This window comes from Populus euphratica, unplaced genomic scaffold, assembly GCF_000495115.2.
Source record: "Populus euphratica unplaced genomic scaffold, PopEup_1.0 scaffold95.1, whole genome shotgun sequence".
Taxonomy (NCBI): domain Eukaryota; kingdom Viridiplantae; phylum Streptophyta; class Magnoliopsida; order Malpighiales; family Salicaceae; genus Populus; species Populus euphratica.
Window position 1 is genome coordinate 447,370 of NW_011499885.1, and position 22,547 is coordinate 469,916.

Here is a 22,547-nt window from a genome sequence, read left to right on the forward strand (position 1 = left end):
ATTTATTTTATTTTAAATAATTTATAAAAATTTTATTCAATTTCATTCTTCTCTAACTTTTTTATCTATAAAAATTAATCTTTATTTTTTTAATAAAATTTTAAAAAATATAAAATATTAATAGGTTATTTTTCAGTTATTTTTTATGATATAATTAAATATTAAAAAATATTTATTGAATGATATAATTAAATATTAGAAAATATTTATTAATTTATTTTTTATAATTCTATTAAATATTATAAAATAATTTATTTTTTATAAAAATTACTTATCAAAATAAAATTATTTTTGAGCAAAGAAATATTATTTGTTTTTTATTTGGAGAAAATGACTTCCAGTTACCAACAAGAGCTCATGTTTTGGTTGACTAAACTTGTCAAGTGAATGGATGGGTTAGGCTTTTGTTTAGGGTGTTGGGCCTCGTATCACTAGCCCAAACCCAATTCAAAGGTCATTCTTGTTCGGGAAACCATACAAGGTTTAAATCATTTCTTAACGCATATCTAATACTATGTTTTCAATTGTGTATGAATATATTTTAAAAATGTATTTGCTTAACAAATATATTAAATTTATTTTTTTTTATAGTATTTTTCAATAATTTTAATATAATTTTTAATGTGTCGATGTCGAATACAAAAAAATTATTTTAATATAATTTTAAAAAAAAATTAAAAAAATTTCAGACATCACAATAAAGGCAAACTTATTTACTTATGTAATAATCATAGTGTTGAATCTTGGTCAGTCCCATAAACCAACCTAGAATACAATTTACGGATTAATTGGATTAATCTAAGTCAATTAAAAAATTATTATTTTAATTTTTTAAAGTTAAAATATAATTATTTTTTAAAAATAAAAAATTAAAGTTTTAACTGGTTTATTCATCAATCTATATTTTTAATCAAATCAACTTTTAAATAATGTTTTTGAAAACCCAACCTAGCTGAAATATGGACCTTTGAGGGTTTAATATTTAAATTTTATTTATTTATTTTAAGTTAATATGTTTTTAAATTATTTTAATATATTAATATTAAAAATATTTTTTTAAAAAATAAAAAATAATATTAATATATATTTTAATATAAAAAATATATTTAAAAAACATCCACATCTATATTCTCAAAAAAACTCCAAAAAAGGACCGTCAATTAGTGATGAAGCGTGGAGGCTTTGTCTCTGCCGACACAAGGACTAGGTAGTTTATTGCATTTTAAGGATCAAGAAAGACAGCGACTCTTTTTTATTTTTTTTCTCCTTAAATAAATACAAAAACTCGTGTTGGTGAAAAACTTTGGCACTAATTTGCAACAAAATGTCAATAGAAATGAAAATTTTGATATTGGGCTCTTTCTATTTACCAAAATTAAAACTATATCATCCTAAAGAAATCCTTCACTATAATTACATAGAAAATATCTTAAATTTAAAATTAATCTAATAGAATTGAGTTAACTTCAAAGATCAACTCGTAATCTAATCATAGCAGTAAAAAAATTAGTTTGATTTCTTCTTAATATCATATGTTGTTTTAAATTTTAAGAAAAAATACTTCAAATAATATTTTTTTATATTTTTAAATAGTATTAATACATTAATATTAAAAATAATTTTTTAATATATTTCTAAATAAAAAATACTTTAAATAATAGTCTGTGAAAATCTCAAACGCACCCTTAAAAAAGCTTCCCTGTAAAGCATGCACCATTAATGAACTTATTCTAACCTCCATTACAAGCTACCAATCAGCATCTTCTCCCTCTTGACATTTTTCTCAGCCAACTGTATTGCAGACAACCTCTACTTAATCCCCTCTCTTTTATAAAATACAAGTTGATTAAAGAACTCAGAAAAGCATCTCTTGCTTGCGTTAATCATTGTAGTTAGAGCTGTTGATTCCATGTATTCTCTCTCTCTCTCTTCTAACACTTGATCTACGGATTTATGGGATCCTAGTTAATGATTAGCAGTTCTTGAGGATGATAAAACAATGCATAGTGCCTGAAACGTGAAGTGATATAATAACAAGGTTGATTTTGAGAAGATACTATTAAAAAAGGGCTTAAATATCATCTCATGATTTGATTACACTCGACAATTAATTAAATTATTCATTATAATCAGGAGATTGGATCATCAGATTCAATGTATCCAAAAAACACTTTGATATCTTAATGTAAAAAATAATTTACAAAATAAAAAAAAATTATTTTAATATATTTTTAAACAAAAAATATTTTAAAAAATAATCAAAACACTTTCCAAAATTTAACATCCCGAGTCTTTAATCCAAAGTTTAACACATGAGGAAAATCTCCTTCTTGAAGAGCATTCCCCGTATCCATCACATGAGAGCATCCCTGTTCTTGAGAATGCATGCATTGAGACAAGTTCATGATCTCGATGGGGGGGATGAATCCCATTTATTCTCATTACTTTCTGAAAATCCATAGATTGAAAGAGAAACTGCAATGTATATAGTCGATTTAAAAAAATTAATCAGATAAAAATCATATTTCCATTGATTTGGGAAGATTGTGATCATCATTCTTCATCCTGAAAATAAATTATCCCGAGTGCATGATAATCCCAAATGGAGTCAAGCCATGAAAGTCCTTCTTCCTTCTTCTCCCCTCAAGTGTAATAAATGGAGGGACCAGAATGGAATAATTAAGGATACCCATATCACCTTGTGGGCCATGTCAACATAATGGGCCCTAATCATGTTCCTGGGCCTCCACTCCTAGGGCACAATAAAACCCCCCACATGTCAAACAAAAAATTACCCATCATTCTATAAACACACATTGTGCCATGCTTAGTGATTGATTATGGAAGTATTAGAGGACAAATTGATGGTGTATAAATAAATACAGGCTGGTTGCACATGCAATTGCCACCTGTCCCTGCCATGACTAGCTCTTGAAACCTTGACCATGTCGAGCAGAAGTTCAACCATGGAAGAAGCTTATTTCTTGCTGTGGAAATGCCCTAGCCAAATTGGTCATGTGAGAGAATGTGATGGCATCAACTTGGGGTAATCATGGGGAACACCATATTTAGGTCATAGATTAAGCTGTGAATATATTGCTAAGGTGCGATATCTTTCTCTGTTTATATGCTTTTGCATTTTATTGACTTGCAATTTCAATGCACATGGCAGCCATTTGATCAAATGTGTTACTTGGTATATTTTAGTCATTCTAAGTTTTTATTTTAATCCAACATTTGAATCATTAATTTTTTTTAATTACGTATCAGTGTTTAGCTACTGTTTCAGCATAGAATAGATGAAAACAAAAAAATATTTATATTTAATTAAAAAAATATAAATATAAAATAAATATATTAATGTGATGATTTTAAAGTGAATTTTTGTATTTTCATGAAAATACACAAAGCTCGCATGCAAATATGATTTTGTTATTCTTGTTATTTGTTTTTCTTTTTAATATTACTATAAAAAGTAGAAGTGCATGGGAATTTATTTGCTAATATAAGCTTTGTTATGGAAAGAAAAAAAAAGGAGTTACTTGCTTAATTCTTCCATGAAATGAAAAAAGATTAAAGTACTAATTTTCTTAAATATTCGTATACTAGTTTTTAAATGATGGGTCTCAAATGACTATTACTCATCAATCCATGTAGTTCTAATTGAATTATTATTCCTTCCAAATGTGAATCATCTACTCCATTAATCCATTTGCATTCATGATTAACTTGTGACATTTGTTGTGATAATTACATGGATCATGAAGACCAAAAGGGAGTGGACAACATTCACAAAGATGCTATTTTTCTCTTCCAAAAATATTAATTTTAAATGCAAAAAACAAAGTAAAGAAAAGTCAAGGAAAATAAAATCCAGACCACCCAAGGATAATTTCAGTATTTTTTACTTAAAAATATATTATAATAATATTATTTAATTTTTAAAAATTTATTTTTCAAATTAATATATTAAAATAATTCAAAATTATAAAAAAATAATTTAAGGCGAAGAAAATTTTAATTTGAGACGAAGAGAAATTTCAAAAATATTTTTAAAATTAATTTTTGATAATGTAGTGATTATTATTTTTCAAATTGCTTTTTATTTTAAAATATATTAAAATAATATTTTTTTATTTTTTTAAAATTAATTTTTAACATTAGGGCATTAAAATAATTAAAATAAAAAATAATTCTTTTAAATTTTTAAAAATAAAAAAATAAATGATCCCTATAGCACCTCGATCTATGGACTAGTTCATAATTGTTTGCCTCCATTATTGTCATGAGCTAGGAGGTTGAAAGCCAGCCATTATTGATGAATTATGTTCGTACTTGAAAATTATATTTTATTAAATATTAAAGTTTTTTTCTTTCAGAATTCAACTACTAAACCCTCAAGCCACTAGTTGAATTTTTTATGCAAGCGAGCGACAATATAGGACCGATGTTGCCCACGTGGCAGACAGCATCGTCCTTTCACTTCCACATGGGTCCCATCCCCTTTTACAACCGATCAAACTGGCCCGTCGCACGGGGGCCACTACCTCCATTTCTTCCCTCTTTTTTTTTTTCTTTTTTTTTTATGTCTGAAAATTCTAAATTTAATTAAATTGGAATATAATAAATAAAATGAAGAAGGTTCCAGCTAACGTTTAGCTGTGCTACTGGCCAGTCAATGAGCTTTCAGGCTTTTTTCTTCCTCTAGGAGTATAATCGGAGCCGTGTTGCATTAGATTTTTAATAATATTTTATTTTTAAAAAAATTATTTTTAAAATTTTTAAATTATTTTAACTTATTGTTATAAAAAATAATTAAAAAATAAAAAAATTAAAATTTTAAATTATTTTAACTTATTATTATAAAAAAAGCATTATAAAATAAAAAAATATTATTTTAATACATTACCAAAAAAAAAATACTTTAAAAAATATCATTACATTTACAAAACCATATAAGTTTTATAGTTGAATTTCATCTATTCATAACATATTGATAAGCAAATGGACTAGTTTTTCATTACTATTATTTTTAAAAACTTATTGTTTAATTAAAAAAACTTATTATAAAAATTATATTGGCAACCTAAGATGAGCTGCTTAGAATTATCTAGTGTTATCTAACCCAGCATTGCTCAACTCTTAATTCAAGTTGAGTTTTATAGAAAAAAAATTTAAATTAAGCCGAATAATCTAATTAAATACTAATTTGTTTTTGTTAATATATAAATTTATTTTTATTTTTACCTCTTAAAAAAATCTTGAAATTACATTTTTGTTTTTTTGTTTTTAAAAATACAATTTTTAAATCAATTTAAATTAATTTAAATTAATTAAGACAGCCAATAACCTAGATTTTAAGTTAGGTTCTCTAAGCTAGGTTTATAGTTTGTTTATTTGTATTTTAAAAAATTTAAAAATTTTATTTTTATCTTAAATTAATTTATTTTTAATGTTTTATTATCATTTTAAAATATTAATGTTAAAAATAATTTTTAAAAAATAAAATAAAATATTATTTTAATATATTTCTAAAAAAACACTTTAAATAAACCTCATTCAACAATTTATTTTTATTTTTTACTTTTTTATTTATGTGGGGTGTTCGGGTCAGCTTGCTCGCACCACGACTAATCTCCACGGCCCACTGAATATCCTGCAAACCTAATAGGCATGTAAGGCATCACGGGGATGACAGGCGTACATACTAGGACTTGAACCCAGATACAGTAAAAAAAGATAAGCCTCTTCCACCACTAGGCCAAGCCCTAGTTTGCCCATTGAACAGTTTTGATATCACCAAGCGGTGGTCTTGCATCCTCTTGAACCAGCTTTCTCGTATAATTCCTAATTGCTCGAATTATTTTCAAGAAGATGTTCAGAACGAGGAAGAAAGGGACAACTTTCAAGGCCTGGCTGATTGCTCTCCACGCATTCCCTTATCTGTCACTGAAGAGCAGATCACGGGTGCTGTTATGCATGATCATGCTGTCTGGACAAAGGACGACGTCGACTCAGGAAGTGAACATTTATTACATGATAAAAGATCAGGAGTACTTGCTGCGTGGATCTTTTTGAAACCACGTAAATCTCATAAAATAAACAATATTCGTACTTTTCTGAACTTAAATTATTATTTAAAATCCCAATGACAATTATTTTTGCTTTTTAAAAAATTATTTTTAATACTAACAAATATAAAATATTTAAAATTAAACAAAAAAAATATCAAATTGGCAAAAAATTTAACAAATTAATTGAACTATAATAAATGACTTTGTATTGTTTTTTGTAAAAAAATAAATTAAATTGTTTGAATAATAACATCTAGGGTTTTATTTAATATTGAGAAATTTTAAGAAATCCAACTCTCTTTTATATTTTTATTTAAAAAAAGAATGAAAAAATTCAAAATGTATTAGATAAGGATTGCCAGACGACCTAATTCGACTAGAGTGCAATAATTGAATCATAAACATGGAAGCTAGCTAAAAGAGAAATAAATATAAATATAATAAATGAAAGGGCTCGGAAAAAGAAAATCAAACTATTTATTAATATGTAGAGTACGTAATGCACAGTCACAAACAGTGATGCCGATCGCTGATTTACGGATGCCTGTTTCCTAGCCTGGCCTAGCTAGCATCTGTGCATGTACAAGTCCTTTTCAGCCATTTCATTTTTACAGTGCAAAAGGACTTTCTGTCAGTACCACCCCCCTCTGCAGTGCTCCATCTGGAAACCAGAAAAAAGAGTGCCCAGAATATAAAAATCCCGGAAAAATAGAGTTAAAAAGATAATATAATTTGAATATAATTACCTTATGAAACCGGCTCGGCCTGACTTGACAGATTAACATGAAATCCAGCTGATCCAAAGTTAAAACTGGATTGAGTTGAAAAAAATAAAGGATGAAAAAATTTAGAGTAGCCTTGCTGATCTGGTGGATTCATCCGATAAGATCTTATTAAAACTTAATTATAAATTTGTTGATTTTTATTTTTTTGTTAAAATAATATTATTTTATTTTTAAAAAAAATAAAATTTGACCTATCAATATAATGATTTAATCAAAACCTATAACCCAAACTATAGACCAAACTAGCCGACCTTAAAAATATGATAATTACTCTTGAAAATAAAACTGTACACAACTGCACTTAGAAATGGTGAATGTTTTAAGATTAATGATTCTCTAGTATTAATATTACAAAGGACAAAAACTCAACCTCACATGAAGTTAAAATGATTAAGAAATAAAATTTAAAATCAAATAATCAAGAAGAAGAAAAAACAAGGTAATGTGATGTGGCACGAGAAAGAAAAAAGAAAGGAAAAAAAATAATGATTCATTGAGCAAACATTTAGATTTTGTTTTCGAAATATTTAATATTATTAAAATTGTTTTTAAAAAATAATAATTGTTATTATATTTTTAAAAACCACAAAACAATACTACAATAGCTTTAAGATTTTATTTAAAATTAATTACGAATTTATTTAGTGGTATCTTAAAGTGTAGTTGAAATTAACTCGTGAAGACTTTTATAATAGTATTTAATATGTCTAAAACAAAACTTTGATGTATCTTTGATAATCTTTTTTTTTCAATTTTTTTTATATATCTTATCTCTTTTCTGTTTCTAAATTATTAGATTTTAAATTTTATTTTTTAATAATTAAATCTTCATAAAATTAGGTTAAATAGATTTTAAAATGTGACTAAACAACCAATATTTTTTACTTGAAATAGGGTTATGTACAAAAATAATATTTATAAAAATAATTGTGTTCAAATTATACTATTTTTTCCAACCTATATTATTCTTTCAATAAATTTACCAAGCTGTCCTCTCTTCCATTAACAATATTAAAGGCCTGACTTGAAAATTTAAGAAACTCTCAGGAAACAAGATGACCACAGATGTCATCTCATTCCTAAAAAAATAATAATATATATTTGGTGTCAACTTAGTGGGTTTTAATTAGTTTTTATCGAGTTAATTAAATTATTAAAAATAATATATTTAAGTCGATCAACCCAATTAATATTTTTTTATTTAACTTAAGTTTTATTCAAATTAAATTTTATATCATGAATTTATTTATCTCGTAACAGATATAACTCCTATAATATTAATTTTTAATGTTGGTTGATAAATTAACTCAACAAAATAATCTGCTTCAACGTGCTTTTATTCGACTCAAAATCTCATTCGGATCGAATTTCGGGTCGTGACTTCCTTAGATCGTTACCACTTGAACAACTACCACATCAGAATCCTTAATGGTGGCTGACAAGCTTGCTTTAATGTTTTCTTTATTCCGATTAGAATCCCATTCGGATCAAATTCCGAGTCATGAATTTCTTAGATTTATAAGAATTAAAAAAAAGTTGCTTTGATGCTTTTTCTTCTTCTCTGGGTACATTGCATCTTGCTCGGCAATAATTATTAAAGTTGACTGACAAAATGGTACCATGAGTTATGAGCATGAATGATGGTGATGTATACAGACCCCACGGCGTCGCAACCACCACGCCATCTGCCAACAATGGCCCCCTTGATGGGATTATAAATTTTAAAATTATTAAAAATTTATAAAATTAATTAAAATATATATAAACTTATCCTAATACTTATAGTAATAATAATAATATAAACAAGTATTCCAGTGCTTGACCTAGCAGCTCCTTCCACTGTACCTGGGTTCGAGCCCTGGCGTGCATGCTTGTCACCCTCGCGATGCCTTACATGTCTACTGGGTTTGCAGGGTATTCAGTGAGCCGTGGGGATTAGTCGTGGTGCACGCAAGTTGGCTCCAGACATCCCCACATAAATAAATAAAATAATAATAATAATAATATAAACAAGTTGTAGCAATGGATAAAACTTAAATACGGTAGGAAATTAAGCCGACACTTGCGCAATAACAGAAGGTATATTGAGGCCCAGCTTGCAGCCATGAAATATTTATAGGGTGTTATTCCGCCGCGGAGTGGAGTCGTGAAAAATATTTATGCAGGTAATGATATTGTTTTTAAAAGAATCTATGAAATTTAGAGCTCGACAGATTTAGTGAGCTTATTTGATTTAATAAAATAAAAAGTTAACGACAAGAAAAAGAAGACAGCCACCAATCGAGAAAAAAGTGTTGTTTGCCGGTGTCATGAAAATAGACACCTCAGGAAAAAAAAGAGTAGATTTAGATTAATTTGATTAACATTTAATTGGAAATATAAAATTAAAATAATTTTATAAAATAATAATAAAAGCTAATGGAGATGAAATTTCGATAATATAATATCAAATAATAAAATTAAAATAATTTTTTTATAAAAACAACCTAAAAAATTTAAGCTTGAATCTGGTTGATTTCTTAAATTCTTGTCTGGATTCATGAGACTTAGATGCTCTATGAAAGATAAATTCAAAAAAATCATAAAGTAAAATCTTTAAAGATTCAAAATTTAAAAATAAAATAAATAAATATAAAATTTGATATGATAATTAAATTAAATTAAATAATAATGGATGCATTAAAAATAAAATAAATCAAGAAAATAATAATAAAATAATAATAGTAATTACAATGACGAATACTAAGTTTGATAAATAAAAAAATTAAAGAATGATAAAAAAATAAATTATTTTAAATAAAATAAATAATAATTCATAAAACATAAACTAAATTAGAATATAAACCAGTTAAATGGTTTGATGCGAAAATCAAGGGAAAAAAAAAAGTTATTAGTGACAAACCTTTGATCCATTAGCTAAGCAAATCACCCTAGTATGGAGGAACGCTAAATACTATTTAACACCATCTTGGGATTTGGTGCGCGGTCAATGAACAACGTTATACACAACATCTGAATTTTATTGGGATACTTATGGGCTTATATATATAATTTACATGTCAATTATTTTTTTAAGAGTATTTAAATTTAGTAAATTATGAAATCATCCTTCAGCTAACGTGATAATAATAAAAAAAAAAACAAAATAAAAAAACTTAAAAAAACCCCTGACAATAAAACTAAATCATGCTTCATCGTGAATATGTTTTTTTTCCGATTCAAACTGGTTTTATCCAAATACAGCTACAATCCTAGAACTCGGAAAATTCATAATTCTACGTGGATGACGTGCTGAAATAACATCCAAACATGAACGACGAGAAATCCAAGCAAACGAGGGAGGCATAACTTTATTGTTGTAATCGTGTAATTGGTGGAAACTGGTCCAACCCAAGAACACGGCAAGCAAGCAAGCAGGATTAACATGGCTTAAAGGAAGTGCATGGAGCCGACTGACCGGTGCTTCCTCCCCCTCTTTCTCTTGTAATTTATTTTACACAGAATCCAACGCCAATGCGCGCCTTTGCTTCTCCTTTCCTCCGTCAGTTTTTGGATTGGAACCACCACCCCCTCTGTTTTCCTGCATCGTTTTACAAAAAAATTAATTTGTTTTTTTGGTTAATGTTTTTAAAATCATTTTAATATACTATAAAAATAACTTAAAAATTAAAAAAATATTGTTATCAACAATTCTAAACCCACTTTTAAAATTCTTGTGATTTTGCTGCTGTTCGACGTTAATTTAATTTTTTAATTTAAAATTAATATTTTATATTATTTTAATATATTAATATAAAAACTAATTTAAAAAACAACTGAAATAATCATTTTCACTACAACAACAAATGATAGTTTTAAATATAATATGAAAATAAAAAACTTGAGATTTGCACAATAAATTTTTAATTCGAGTTAAAGGCATGTATCTTTTATAAAAATTTGAGTTAAAGGCATGTATCTTTTATAGTTAAGATTTTACTTACTTATTTAAACTTATAAAATATGCTTATGAAATAATGAGGTTTTTTTTAAAAAAAAGATATTTTTAAGAGTTAATTACAATTTAAAATAAGAAATTTTGTAAGAGTTAATATTTTTAATATAATAATATATTAAAAATGGTCGATCTGGTAAAATAAATACGTCATCGTCAAAATCTCAAAGCACATGAGATGCATCCCAAAGTCATCGTTATTTTGTCCTTAACCCAAGATGAGTTTAGTGTCTAATGATATTTTTAAGAGTTAATTACAATTTAAAATAAGAAATTTGCAAAAGGGTCAACCTATCAGCAGCTTCCAATTTACTTTCCATCACCAATCTGCATGGTTTGGTCAACCAACTACAATATTTAATTCTGTGCAGCCAGCACCCTCTGTCACTCCCTCTCTTCCTTATAAGCCAGCCAACCAGCACTTGTATCTCCAGCTCATTTCTCTCTGATTCTTCTCCACACGACAAAACCATGGATGTTGGGGAAACCCAGCTTCATCGCTGCACATCTGATACCGATCTTGATTTCAGCTTCAACTCCACCGCCACTGACCGCACTTTCGCCTCCTCAAGTGCTCGCTCTAGTCTTGCTCGTTCTAGTCTTACTCTCAGCTTCAACGACCGCCTCTCCACCACCTCCACCACAACAACAACGACCACCATCAAAAACTCTCTCCACCATCGTAAATGGGACCCACATTGGTCTGCTATAAAAACAGCCACCAACCTCTCTACAGATGGCAAGCTCCACCTCCGACACCTCAAGCTCCTCCGCCACCTCGGCACTGGAAATCTTGGCCGTGTCTTTCTTTGCCAACTTAGAGACTGCAACAATGCAAACTTTGCTTTGAAAGTTATAGATAAAGATTCCTTAACCAATAAAAAACTATCTCATGTTCAGATGGAAGGTGAGATTCTCTCCATGCTAGACCACCCTTTCTTGCCTACACTCTATGCCCATCTCGAAGTCTCTCATTACACCTGTCTTTTGATTGATTACTGTCCTAATGGAGACCTCCACTCTTTGCTACGTAAACAGCCTGGCAATCGGTTACCAGTTCAGGCTGTTAAGTTCTTTGCTGCTGAGGTCTTGGTGGCTTTGGAGTATTTACATGCCGTAGGTGTTGTTTACCGGGATCTAAAGCCGGAGAACATATTACTACGTGAAGATGGTCATATAATGCTATCTGACTTCGATTTGTGTTTCAAAGCTGATGTTGTCCCCACTTTTGACAGAAGGGTCCACAAAAAAAGAATGACGGGGTCCACGAGAAGAGGAGGTGGTTGTTTCGGCACGGTTAATCGGAGGGGAGTAGAGGAGGAGGAAGTGGTGGAGGAAGAGTTTGTGGCGGAGCCCACGGCAGCTTCGTCGAGATCCTGTGTTGGGACCCACGAGTACCTGGCTCCCGAGTTGTTGTCTGGTAACGGTCATGGTAATGGAGTGGATTGGTGGGCTTTCGGGGTTTTGGTCTATGAATTATTGTATGGAATGACACCGTTCAAGGGAGGGAGTAAAGAGAGCACCTTGCGCAATATAGCATCGAGTAAGCACGTGACCTTCCGTGTGATGGAAGGGGAGGGTAAAGGGATGGAAGAGGCCAAGGATTTGGTTGAGAAGCTGTTAGTCAAGAACCCAATGCAGAGGCTAGGGTGCATCAAGGGCGCCACAGACATTAAGAGACACCCCTTTTTTGATGGGATCAAGTGGCCTTTGATAAGGAACTATAAGCCACCGGAGGTTCGTGGTCTCCCGGCAAAAAAGGGGAAGAGCCACCCAAGTGGTCACTTGCTAGGGAGTGTTTCTTCCCCTCGGAGGAGGGGCTGGTGGAGGTTGTGGAAGAAGGGTGGTAGCGGGCTGGGAAACCTGCTGAGAAGTAAAGGATCCAGTGCAAGATATTATCCTCTGAGCAACAGCCAACATTACAATGGTAACTATCATCATTACAAGGTCAGGAAAAGTGCCTAGTCGGAGGAGGATCCATTCCTAGCTAGCTCCTTCAAGGTCTAGACCTTCGTAAGGCCATCTCAAATTATACTTTTAGCTTTGAAAACTTTGTATAATTAGATCATAGAAGGGTGACGGGCAATGTCAATTTTGGAGTAGTTGCCAATTTTGCTGCTGCTGTGCTGCTATTTTTCCTCGACACACTGTACATGGGTCGGACTACTATAAATGAAGATTCATACTCTTAGTTGTTAAGCTCTTGTACCTATTGAAATATACAAACATTCTATGCAATCTTGAAACCATCACTCTTGTAGTCGGTGCTCGCGAACTCTCATTGTTCTTGTTGATATTTTACCTCACCAAATCTTTCTTCCAATTTTTCATCATAAAAAATAAAATATAAAAATACTAAATTTAAGTAGTGAAAATAATTGTAGATATAATCAATTCTAAATTTATAACTATATTCTCTCTAAAATAATATGGTTAAAGTTTATCTTTTTTGAATGTTTATAAAATTTTAATTAGAAAGCCTACATTAACCAAAAAAAAATAAAAAAATAATTATAAAATCCAAAACAGTACATCAAATCAAGAAAAAACAAGAAAAATAATAAAATCAGCTCAAATCAGAATCTTAAAATGAGATTTTTGATATCTCAAGATTCAACTATCCCTTTAATATTGAAGAAAGCTATCATAAAAGAAATAATTTTTAGAAACCCATGTAAAAATTTGAATGTAGTTCAACAGTTAAATAAGAAATTATAGTTTTTTAAGGTTGTTATTTTAGTCTAGAATAACCAAATTTTTTCTTAAACTTATATCTATTTTTTTTGGTTTATAAATATATTTATTAAATCATTCACATAATTTATTTGAAATAAATTCTTATTTAACTATAATAAATCAACATTTATTTGTTCATTATTTTCTATTATCTCAGGCCTGATTGCATCATTTTCTTGCAAAGAAAACACATAATTCATACATGTTAATCATGATATTATATTTATGTAAAAACAATTGTTTAATGTTCTCCCTTTTAATATCATCATTAAAAACCTAATGAGCTGAGGCAAGCAAGTGTGATGACGAGTCATGATTTATAATCATGAATTGGTATCATCTTTCCAAGAAAATCCACCCAAGTCAAAAACCATAAAATCTTGCAATGTCCCCAGTATCAAAACTTCCATCATGGATATAAAAACATAAATAATAATATTCTCTAATAAAAAATTACAATAAAATTCCTCAATTAAAATCTAGTGTTTAAAAATCTGAGAAAAACAATAATAATTGAGTAAAAAAATGAGTTTCTAAACCTAAAACTTCATATATAAACAATTGTCTAATTATAAACATAAATAATCAAGTATAAATCATAATGCCCTTAATCTCAAAACTTCATAATTTTCACATTCAAATAATTATTTTTTAAAAAGTGTATCATGATTCATAACAAACCTTTTAAGAGAAATCTTGAATGTAATTTGATGAAAAAAAAAACTCTGTTTCTCTTAACCCTTAATTATTTTCACAACATACATTTATGAGATAAAAAAGGAATAGTTTTATGAATAAGCTTTTTAGATATCACATGGTAAACAAAATTTTAAACGTCTGAAATTAAACAAGCATACATATACAAATATTTGCTTTATTAATATATATAATTGTGTATAATTTTTATTTAAAATATTTTTATAAAAAAATAAAACAATCATTTGATTTTTTTTAGATTTGATATGTGACTACTTGATTTATTTATGAAATCAAGTTAATATTTGTATTTTATAAAAATATGAATTTGAACGTGTATTGCAGAATGAGATTTGGTGATCTGATGTTATAAAAAGTACCTTTGCTTATCTTCAAAAAATTTATTGAAAAACTTTATAGAGTGTTAAGACTTGATTCAACAAAATTTTGTTTTTTGTAGGCTTCAAATATATATGAAGGAGACTTGAAAGTTTTTGAAAGAGTTTCTTTACTTCAAATATTTTTCTTGAAGAAAATTTTGCATTTTCAATTTTTTTTTTTATTTAAGGTGAGATCCTTTATTTATAAAGGTTTGTAGAAGCTCTTGGATACTTCTCTAATGGTACCTAATATTATTTTATTGATTGATATTTTTTTATGGAATCTTATATTTATGATAAAATATTTTAAATATCTTATATCATGTGTCAACCTTTTATTGATTAAGAGATATATAAAGGTATATTTATTTTATTTTTATATTATTTATTTCAATTTTATCTATCTTTTCATGTAAAAATGAAATAAAAATGGCGCACAACAAATTTCAAACTATATTTTTTTTTTCTCTATAAACATCCCTCAAAAACTGCATTTATTAAATAGAAAATTATTTCTCAAAATTTATCACAAGGTGGCTGTTCACTATTGAGAATCTCCCGGCCCTGTTGATGCTTTATCACACAAACATCGACTACAGCTAATCCTAACGATTTGCAACAGGCCAGTTCCTAAGCAGTTTTGGACAATTTGCTGTTAGTTTTGTAAAAACTTTTTTGTTTATTTGACTTTCTTGAATAATAATAAAAAAGTTAATTTGGGATCTGTTTCTTTCTGGCCTTTTGACTGTGTTGCTGAAATGGACCAGTCTTATGTTGGTTCAAGCGATATTATGCCTTCATAGAAATCAAAATTTGAAATGATTGTTCTTGTTGTATATGGTCAGTGTTCTAGAACAAGAAAATAGACACAAACATATTAGGATCATGATAAAGATATAATCTAAATTTGTTATAGTTTTGAACTCTTTATTTCGAGATAGTAATCATTTTATAGTCTTCGAATCTGCTGTCTCGACATGATAATCAATTTATGATATCGACTACTTTCAGAAGAAGAATATTATATAAAATTGCAACAAAAAAAATAAATTAATTTCAATTATTAATGAATAGTTATGGTTGGATATTGGCTCGTGTGATTAGATGGGAGCGCCATTCGAAACATTGCTCTTGATTAGCGTAGTTGTTTCCTTAATAACAGGATATTGTGAGCTTATGAACTCTCTACTGTGCGTCGGCAGAAGTGACAGGCAGAATTCCTGCCAACCCACTAAACAAGAAGGGAGAGGCACGCTCAGATTACAGTCTTGAAGAAAATCATTACACGAGGAGAAATGCTCAAAACTCCATATTGGCAGGTCTAGCAACAGTGGTAGAGAAGAAAAGAATGTTGTTGATTGATGATCAAAGAATTTCCACGTCTCTTCTCAATCATTTTGCACTCTTCAAAACTTCCAGGCAACCACAGGTCCCATCATTTCATTCTAAGTTTCTAATCAATCAAGAAGCATTATTGATGATTGAAAGTTAAGCAAAATTGGAATTGGTGGAATGATCATAATCGTAAACTGAGAAGAGCAGCAGCAAGTTGTAGTGCAAGCACCTAGGGTGTAAAGTGTAGGCGTTGACTCCGGAAAAACCGAAAGAACTTTTACATCGTGACTCTCATGGCCTTTCTCCACTTTCTTGCCCATACGAATCTTTCTCCTTCTCTGTTTAGTATCTACCTCTCATGTTCTATCCGTAAAGGTTGTAGGGAGGTCTCTGTCTTGGTCTCTCTTTCTATTCCTTCTCTTCGCCTTATTGATTGCTTCACGGGCTTATTTATGTTCTGTGTTCTGTCATTGCCTTAGACATTAGTTTTCAGAGTCAAAACCAAATACCTGTTCTTAGAAGTAATTTTCAAGTTCGGTTTGTCCAAGTCATTTATTCAAAGCTCTCTCTCTGTGCTTTCTTTTTCTTTTTTCTGTCAGGAATTGGGTGAGTGTAGAATTGGAACCAGGGACATGCGCTTTAAACTACACATTGCAGGCTCGATTTTTTCTTTATTGACTGAATTCTAGTCATTCTTGCCTCGGAAAGTTGCAATGTTGGAGAGGACTTGATTTTCACTCTGCTGTCCTGTGACTTCTTGCGTCACACTCTGAGTGCTCCACAACCGAGTGCTTCTTTTCCTATTCAATTCTGCATCTTTGTTTTTCTTGAATATGATGCCAAGCCAGTTGAATTCTCCCATTCCTTACAACCTCTTTTGCTTGGTCTTTTTGATGCTTTATTTCCATTTCGTATTCGTAACATCATTAAATCAAGAGGGTGCTTTTCTTTTGGAGTTTACGAAGTCATTCATTGATCCTGATAACAATCTTCGAGGCTGGAATTCTTTGGACTTGACTCCTTGCAAATGGAAGGGAGTAGGTTGTTCTACCAATCTTAAGGTAACGTCTTTGAATCTCCATGGCCTCAATTTGTCTGGTAGTCTGTCTACAACTGCAAGTATATGTCAAAATCTCCCTGGTTTAGTCGTCTTGAATATGTCCTCCAACTTCTTTTCTGGTCCCATTCCTCAGTATCTTGACGAGTGTCATAATCTAGAGATTCTTGACCTTTGTACCAATAGGTTTCGTGGGCAATTTCCAGCACATCTGTGCACGCTTAACACTCTTAGACTGCTTTATTTCTGTGAGAATTATATATTCGGAGAAATCTCTAGGGAGATAGGAAATTTGACTTTACTTGAAGAGCTTGTCATCTACAGCAATAATCTCACAGGCACAATTCCTGTATCAATCCGTGAGTTAAAGCATCTTAAGGTCATCAGGGCAGGTGTCAACTATTTCACAGGTCCAATACCGCCCGAAATTAGCGAATGTGAGAGCTTAGAGATACTCGGGCTGGCACAGAATCGTTTCCAAGGTTCTCTTCCAAGGGAGCTTCAGAAACTTCAGAATCTTACCAATTTGATCCTTTGGCAAAACTTTTTGTCCGGGGAGATTCCTCCTGAGATAGGAAATATCAGCAACCTAGAGGTGATTGCATTGCATGAAAATTCCTTTAGTGGGTTTCTTCCAAAAGAACTTGGCAAATTATCCCGGCTAAAAAGACTGTACATATATACCAACCTGTTGAATGGAACAATTCCCCGGGAACTAGGAAATTGCAGTAGTGCTCTTGAGATAGATCTTTCTGAGAATGGGTTAAGTGGGACTGTTCCAAGAGAGTTGGGGTGGATTCCTAATCTCCGCTTGCTTCACCTTTTTGAGAATTTCCTTCAGGGAAGTATTCCCAAGGAGCTTGGAGAGTTAACACAGCTGCGAAACTTTGACCTGTCCATAAATATCCTGACAGGTTCAATTCCTCTCGAGTTTCAAAACCTAACATGTCTAGAGGAGATGCAGCTTTTTGACAACGATCTTGAGGGTCATATTCCTTTTCTCATTGGGTATAATAGTAATCTCTCTGTCCTTGACTTATCTGCCAACAATCTAGTTGGTAGCATACCTCCATACCTTTGCAGGTATCAGGCTTTAATATTTTTGAGCCTTGGATCAAATAGGTTGTTTGGAAACATTCCTTTTGGTCTGAAAACATGCAAGTCTCTTAAGCAGCTAATGCTTGGAGGTAACTTGCTAACCGGAAGTCTCCCTGTTGAATTATATCAACTTCAGAATCTTTCTTCTCTTGAGATTCATCAAAACCGATTCTCCGGGTTTATACCCCGTGGTATAGGCAAGCTCGGGAATTTGAAGAGGTTGCTCTTGTCAGCTAACTATTTTTTTGGGCAAATTCCTCCAGAGATAGGAAACCTGACGCAGCTCGTTGCATTCAACATTTCTTCCAATGAGCTCTCTGGAGGTATTCCTCATGACTTGGGAAATTGCATAAAACTTCAGAGGCTTGATCTCAGTCGGAACCAATTCACAGGCTCTCTCCCGGAAGAAATTGGCTGGCTGGAGAACCTGGAACTCCTGAAGCTTTCAGACAACAGAATTACCGGAGAAATCCCAAGCACCTTAGGCAGTCTAGACAGACTTACTGAGTTGCAAATGGGAGGAAATCTTTTTTCTGGTGCCATACCTGTTGAGCTTGGTCAACTTACTACTCTCCAGATTGCTCTCAACATTAGCCATAATCGCCTTTCTGGTACAATTCCCAAAGACTTGGGGAAACTGCAGATGCTAGAATCACTGTACTTGAACGACAACCAACTAGTCGGTGAGATTCCTGCGTCTATTGGTGAGCTGCTGAGCCTTCTAGTCTGCAATCTTTCTAACAATAACTTGGAAGGAGCAGTGCCAAATACTCCCGCATTTCAAAAAATGGACTCAACAAATTTTGCTGGCAACAATGGCTTGTGCAAATCAGGTTCTTACCATTGTCATTCTACGATCCCATCTCCTACTCCTAACAAAAACTGGATCAAGGAGAGTTCATCCAGAGCTAAATTAGTGACCATTCTTTCTGGAGCTATCGGGTTAGTTTCTCTGTTTTTCATAGTGGGAATCTGTTGGGCTATGATGCGTCGCCAACCTGATTTTGTTTCACTTGAAGACGCAACAAGGCCTGATGTCGAAGACAACTATTATTTTCCTAAAGAAGGGTTCTCGTATAATGACCTCGTGGTGGCCACTGGAAATTTTTCGGAAGATGCAGTTATAGGAAGGGGAGCCTGTGGCACAGTGTACAAGGCTGTTATGGCTGATGGGGAGGTAATTGCCGTAAAAAAGCTGAAGTCTAGCGGTGCAGGAGCTAGTTCTGACAACAGCTTCCGTGCTGAGATATTGACCCTCGGAAAGATTAGACACCGTAATATTGTTAAGCTCTTTGGATTCTGCTACCATCAGGACTACAATATCCTTCTATACGAATACATGCCAAATGGGAGCCTCGGAGAGCAACTTCATGGAAGTGTCCGAACATGTTCACTGGACTGGAATGCTAGATATAAAATTGGTCTTGGAGCAGCTGAGGGTTTATGCTATCTACATTATGATTGTAAGCCTAGAATCATCCACCGTGATATAAAGTCGAACAACATTTTGTTGGATGAATTACTTCAGGCTCATGTAGGAGACTTCGGCTTGGCGAAGTTGATTGATTTTCCCCACTCCAAATCCATGTCTGCTGTTGCAGGTTCATATGGTTACATTGCCCCAGGTATGCCTGTCATTCGAACAAAAGGAGCCGAACTTTTGCCCATCTTGATTGTGCTTAAATATTCAAATTACATCATGTAACAAACCGTAACTTTTAATTGATTTTCATGTGCAGAATATGCTTACACATTGAAGGTGACTGAGAAATGTGACATCTATAGCTTTGGAGTAGTTCTACTGGAACTAATTACTGGGAAACCGCCTGTTCAATGTCTAGAGCAAGGAGGGGACCTGGTTACTTGGGTTAGAAGATCAATTCAGGATCGAGGGCCAACATCTGAGATATTTGACAGCAGGTTAGACTTGAGTCAGAAAAGCACCATAGAGGAGATGTCTTTAGTTCTCAAGATTGCATTATTCTGCACCAGCACATCTCCACTTAATAGGCCAACAATGAGAGAGGTCATTGCAATGATGATTGATGCTAGGGAGGCAGAATCCCCTTAGATGAAGATACTTGCCTACTGAGGTTAGAAATGCAATTTTCTCTCTTTATTTTAATTTTGGAAAATTTATTCACAGGCTTCCATTACTGGATTGGTTGGTTCAGGTAACAAATTTTCTTACTTATTTTGCAGATTGAAAGGGAGGTTAGGGATTTATTCAGAGACTACGTGCAGTGTGAATGTTTTCTTCTGCCGTCCATGTGTTGATCCTGTGGGCTTGTTACCTGGATATACTTCCTGACAAGTTGTATCTTCTCTCCTTTCTTTGTGCTAATACTTCTAACCCGCCTCATTTGGGCATTGGAAATGCTAAGCTCAATCAGAAAAGGCTCACTCAGTTGATTATACAAACTTAAAACTACTTGCTAAACCGAAGCCTTCGAAGTTACATCTCTTTGTATTTGTTTCATCCATGTTCCTGTTTATGTTGAAGTTTATTTCAGTTGATGGTTTAATGATTTGATGCCATGTCTGCAACTTGTAGAGTCCTCTAAGAACCTTGCTAATAAAGTTGGCAAACACCCTATTAGCCTAGGAAAAGCTCGAAAACTCTCAGACCTGTCACTTGTAATTCCCCTTCCCCACTTTTGTTCATTGAAAGTATAATTTTCTCATATGGATTTCATATCTCAAATCATGTGTGGGATTTTCTGTTTTGTATATTAATTGGTCAAAGAAATATTCATTTGATGTAATTAGAGAGATACTTTAAAAAATAATGTTAGCCCATTTCTTCAATTAAACTTATGCTTTTAAATCAGCTGTAAATGCTCTTAAATGGCTTTCGCCTTTTCTGGGCTTCAAGCTTGCCATCTCCATTAGCTTCCCGTAATTGATTCTCTTCATTAACAAGAACTTTCCTGGTGGGATTTTATCTCCATTAGATGGCATGGCATATTCAAAATGCTTTCTGTGGCTGTACTTATTCTGCAAGACATTTGCAGTTGAAATTTAATGGCAGCCAACTAAATCAAGTTTAAGTGCCATGGAGCCCTAGGAGAGGAGCCTTTCTTGCATGATAAGGAATCCCAAACCTTAATCAAAAGCACTCTCATCTCAAATATTAAGTTAAACAAACAAAATGCCAATTGGTGAATGTTTTAGGCTTGTTTGTACTCATCCAACGAGGTAACAAGGTATTGGCATAGTTTACAAGGAATAAAAAAACCTTTTGTTTTTGCATTTCAAAGTTCTTTTTAAAACAAAATTGGGTTTGAAGATAGTTTTATATTTCATTATTAAGATGGAACACAGAAATCTTAAAATGTTAATGCGAAATCCAATTCCTGCTGTGTTGAATCTCAAAGAAGAAGTCAACGATTTTTCTTGGATAAGCACAAAATACAACGTAAGTAATCTAGCTGTAGCCATTGCTTGCTGCTCCTCCTTAATGCTCAGAGACATCAGTCTTTTCAAGCTGGTTGACGTCTTGTTTCCAGATCCACTACGGCACAAACTGACGAGGAACTGTTGTCGACATTTTCATGCACTAAATAGATAAGGTCAAGTTCAAAAAGAAATTCATTAAAATCCCAGAAATATTACATATGAATTTTGATGAAAATCGTGATAATGGAAGATTTAACTGTTGTATTGGATTCAAATTTTTACAGAGATTCTATGTGCACTTTTTCTATAAGGAACCACTTTGTCATTTATTGGAAAATTAGACCCAAAAGTTATTATTTTACTTATTTTAATTATTTTCTGATTTTAATTATTTTTCTCCACTTAACTTTGCACTTCTTAATTAGGCCAGTTTTAGACCCAAAAATATGAATCTTAATTTTATTTTTACTATAAGATGCGTCACAAGCAATTTCGTCTTATCTTTGTGGACACAGCATTAATTAGATGGGACACCAAAATTGCAAAATGTTAATGGAAGATTCAATTCATTGAATCTGAAAGAACAAGTCCATGGTTTTTATTGGATAAGCACAAAATACCATGCAAGTAATCTAGCCAGCCAATGCTTGCAGCTGTTCATTAATGGAATTAAAGAACCACTTGGCCCTTCCACTACTTTATCAGAATGTCCATATTTCCCAAATCTCATCGTCTCAGAATATCCTCTTTAATTTCCAGCCCACAGAAGCACTATCCAGCATCCTGTAGCACCTGGTTTTTGACATTTAAACGAGAGATCCCTAGTCAAGCAACTTGTAGCTATTTGTCACGCCGGTGTTCGACTCAGTCTAGGGGTTGGATTGTGACGTTAACTTCCGAGTCATTAGTTCAACTCAATCCTATCACTTATTAACTACAACTATGTTTCAGAAGATATATCATTCAAGATTTCTCATCAAATGATTGGCATTT

The 22,547-nt window shown here is 31.9% G+C and overlaps 2 protein-coding genes across 2 annotated transcripts; both read left to right on the forward strand.

Moving 5' to 3' along the window:
- The first annotated feature begins 11,196 nt into the window (after positions 1 to 11,196).
- Positions 11,197 to 13,176, forward strand: LOC105130125 (serine/threonine-protein kinase WAG1-like). Its single transcript, XM_011032474.1, has one exon. It carries the CDS (start codon positions 11,325 to 11,327, stop codon positions 12,816 to 12,818), a length of 1,494 nt encoding a protein of 497 aa, XP_011030776.1. The 5' UTR covers positions 11,197 to 11,324; the 3' UTR covers positions 12,819 to 13,176.
- A 2,916-nt stretch (positions 13,177 to 16,092) lies between these two features.
- Positions 16,093 to 20,780, forward strand: LOC105130126 (Leucine-rich receptor-like protein kinase family protein). Its single transcript, XM_011032475.1, has 3 exons — positions 16,093 to 19,780; positions 19,895 to 20,248; positions 20,358 to 20,780. Exons 1-2 carry the CDS (start codon positions 16,834 to 16,836, stop codon positions 20,224 to 20,226), a joined length of 3,279 nt encoding a protein of 1,092 aa, XP_011030777.1. The 5' UTR covers positions 16,093 to 16,833; the 3' UTR covers positions 20,227 to 20,248; positions 20,358 to 20,780.
- The last annotated feature ends 1,767 nt before the right edge of the window (positions 20,781 to 22,547 follow it).

Bases quoted from the DNA above. Each gene is read 5' to 3' on its own strand.
- LOC105130125 (XM_011032474.1), top strand. From the start codon at position 11,325: ATGGATGTTGGGGAAACCCAGCTTCATCGCTGCACATCTGATACCGAT.
- LOC105130126 (XM_011032475.1), top strand. From the start codon at position 16,834: ATGATGCCAAGCCAGTTGAATTCTCCCATTCCTTACAACCTCTTTTGC. The intron at 19,781-19,894 runs GTATGCCTGTCA...TTTCATGTGCAG, and splicing joins ATATGGTTACATTGCCCCAG to AATATGCTTACACATTGAAG.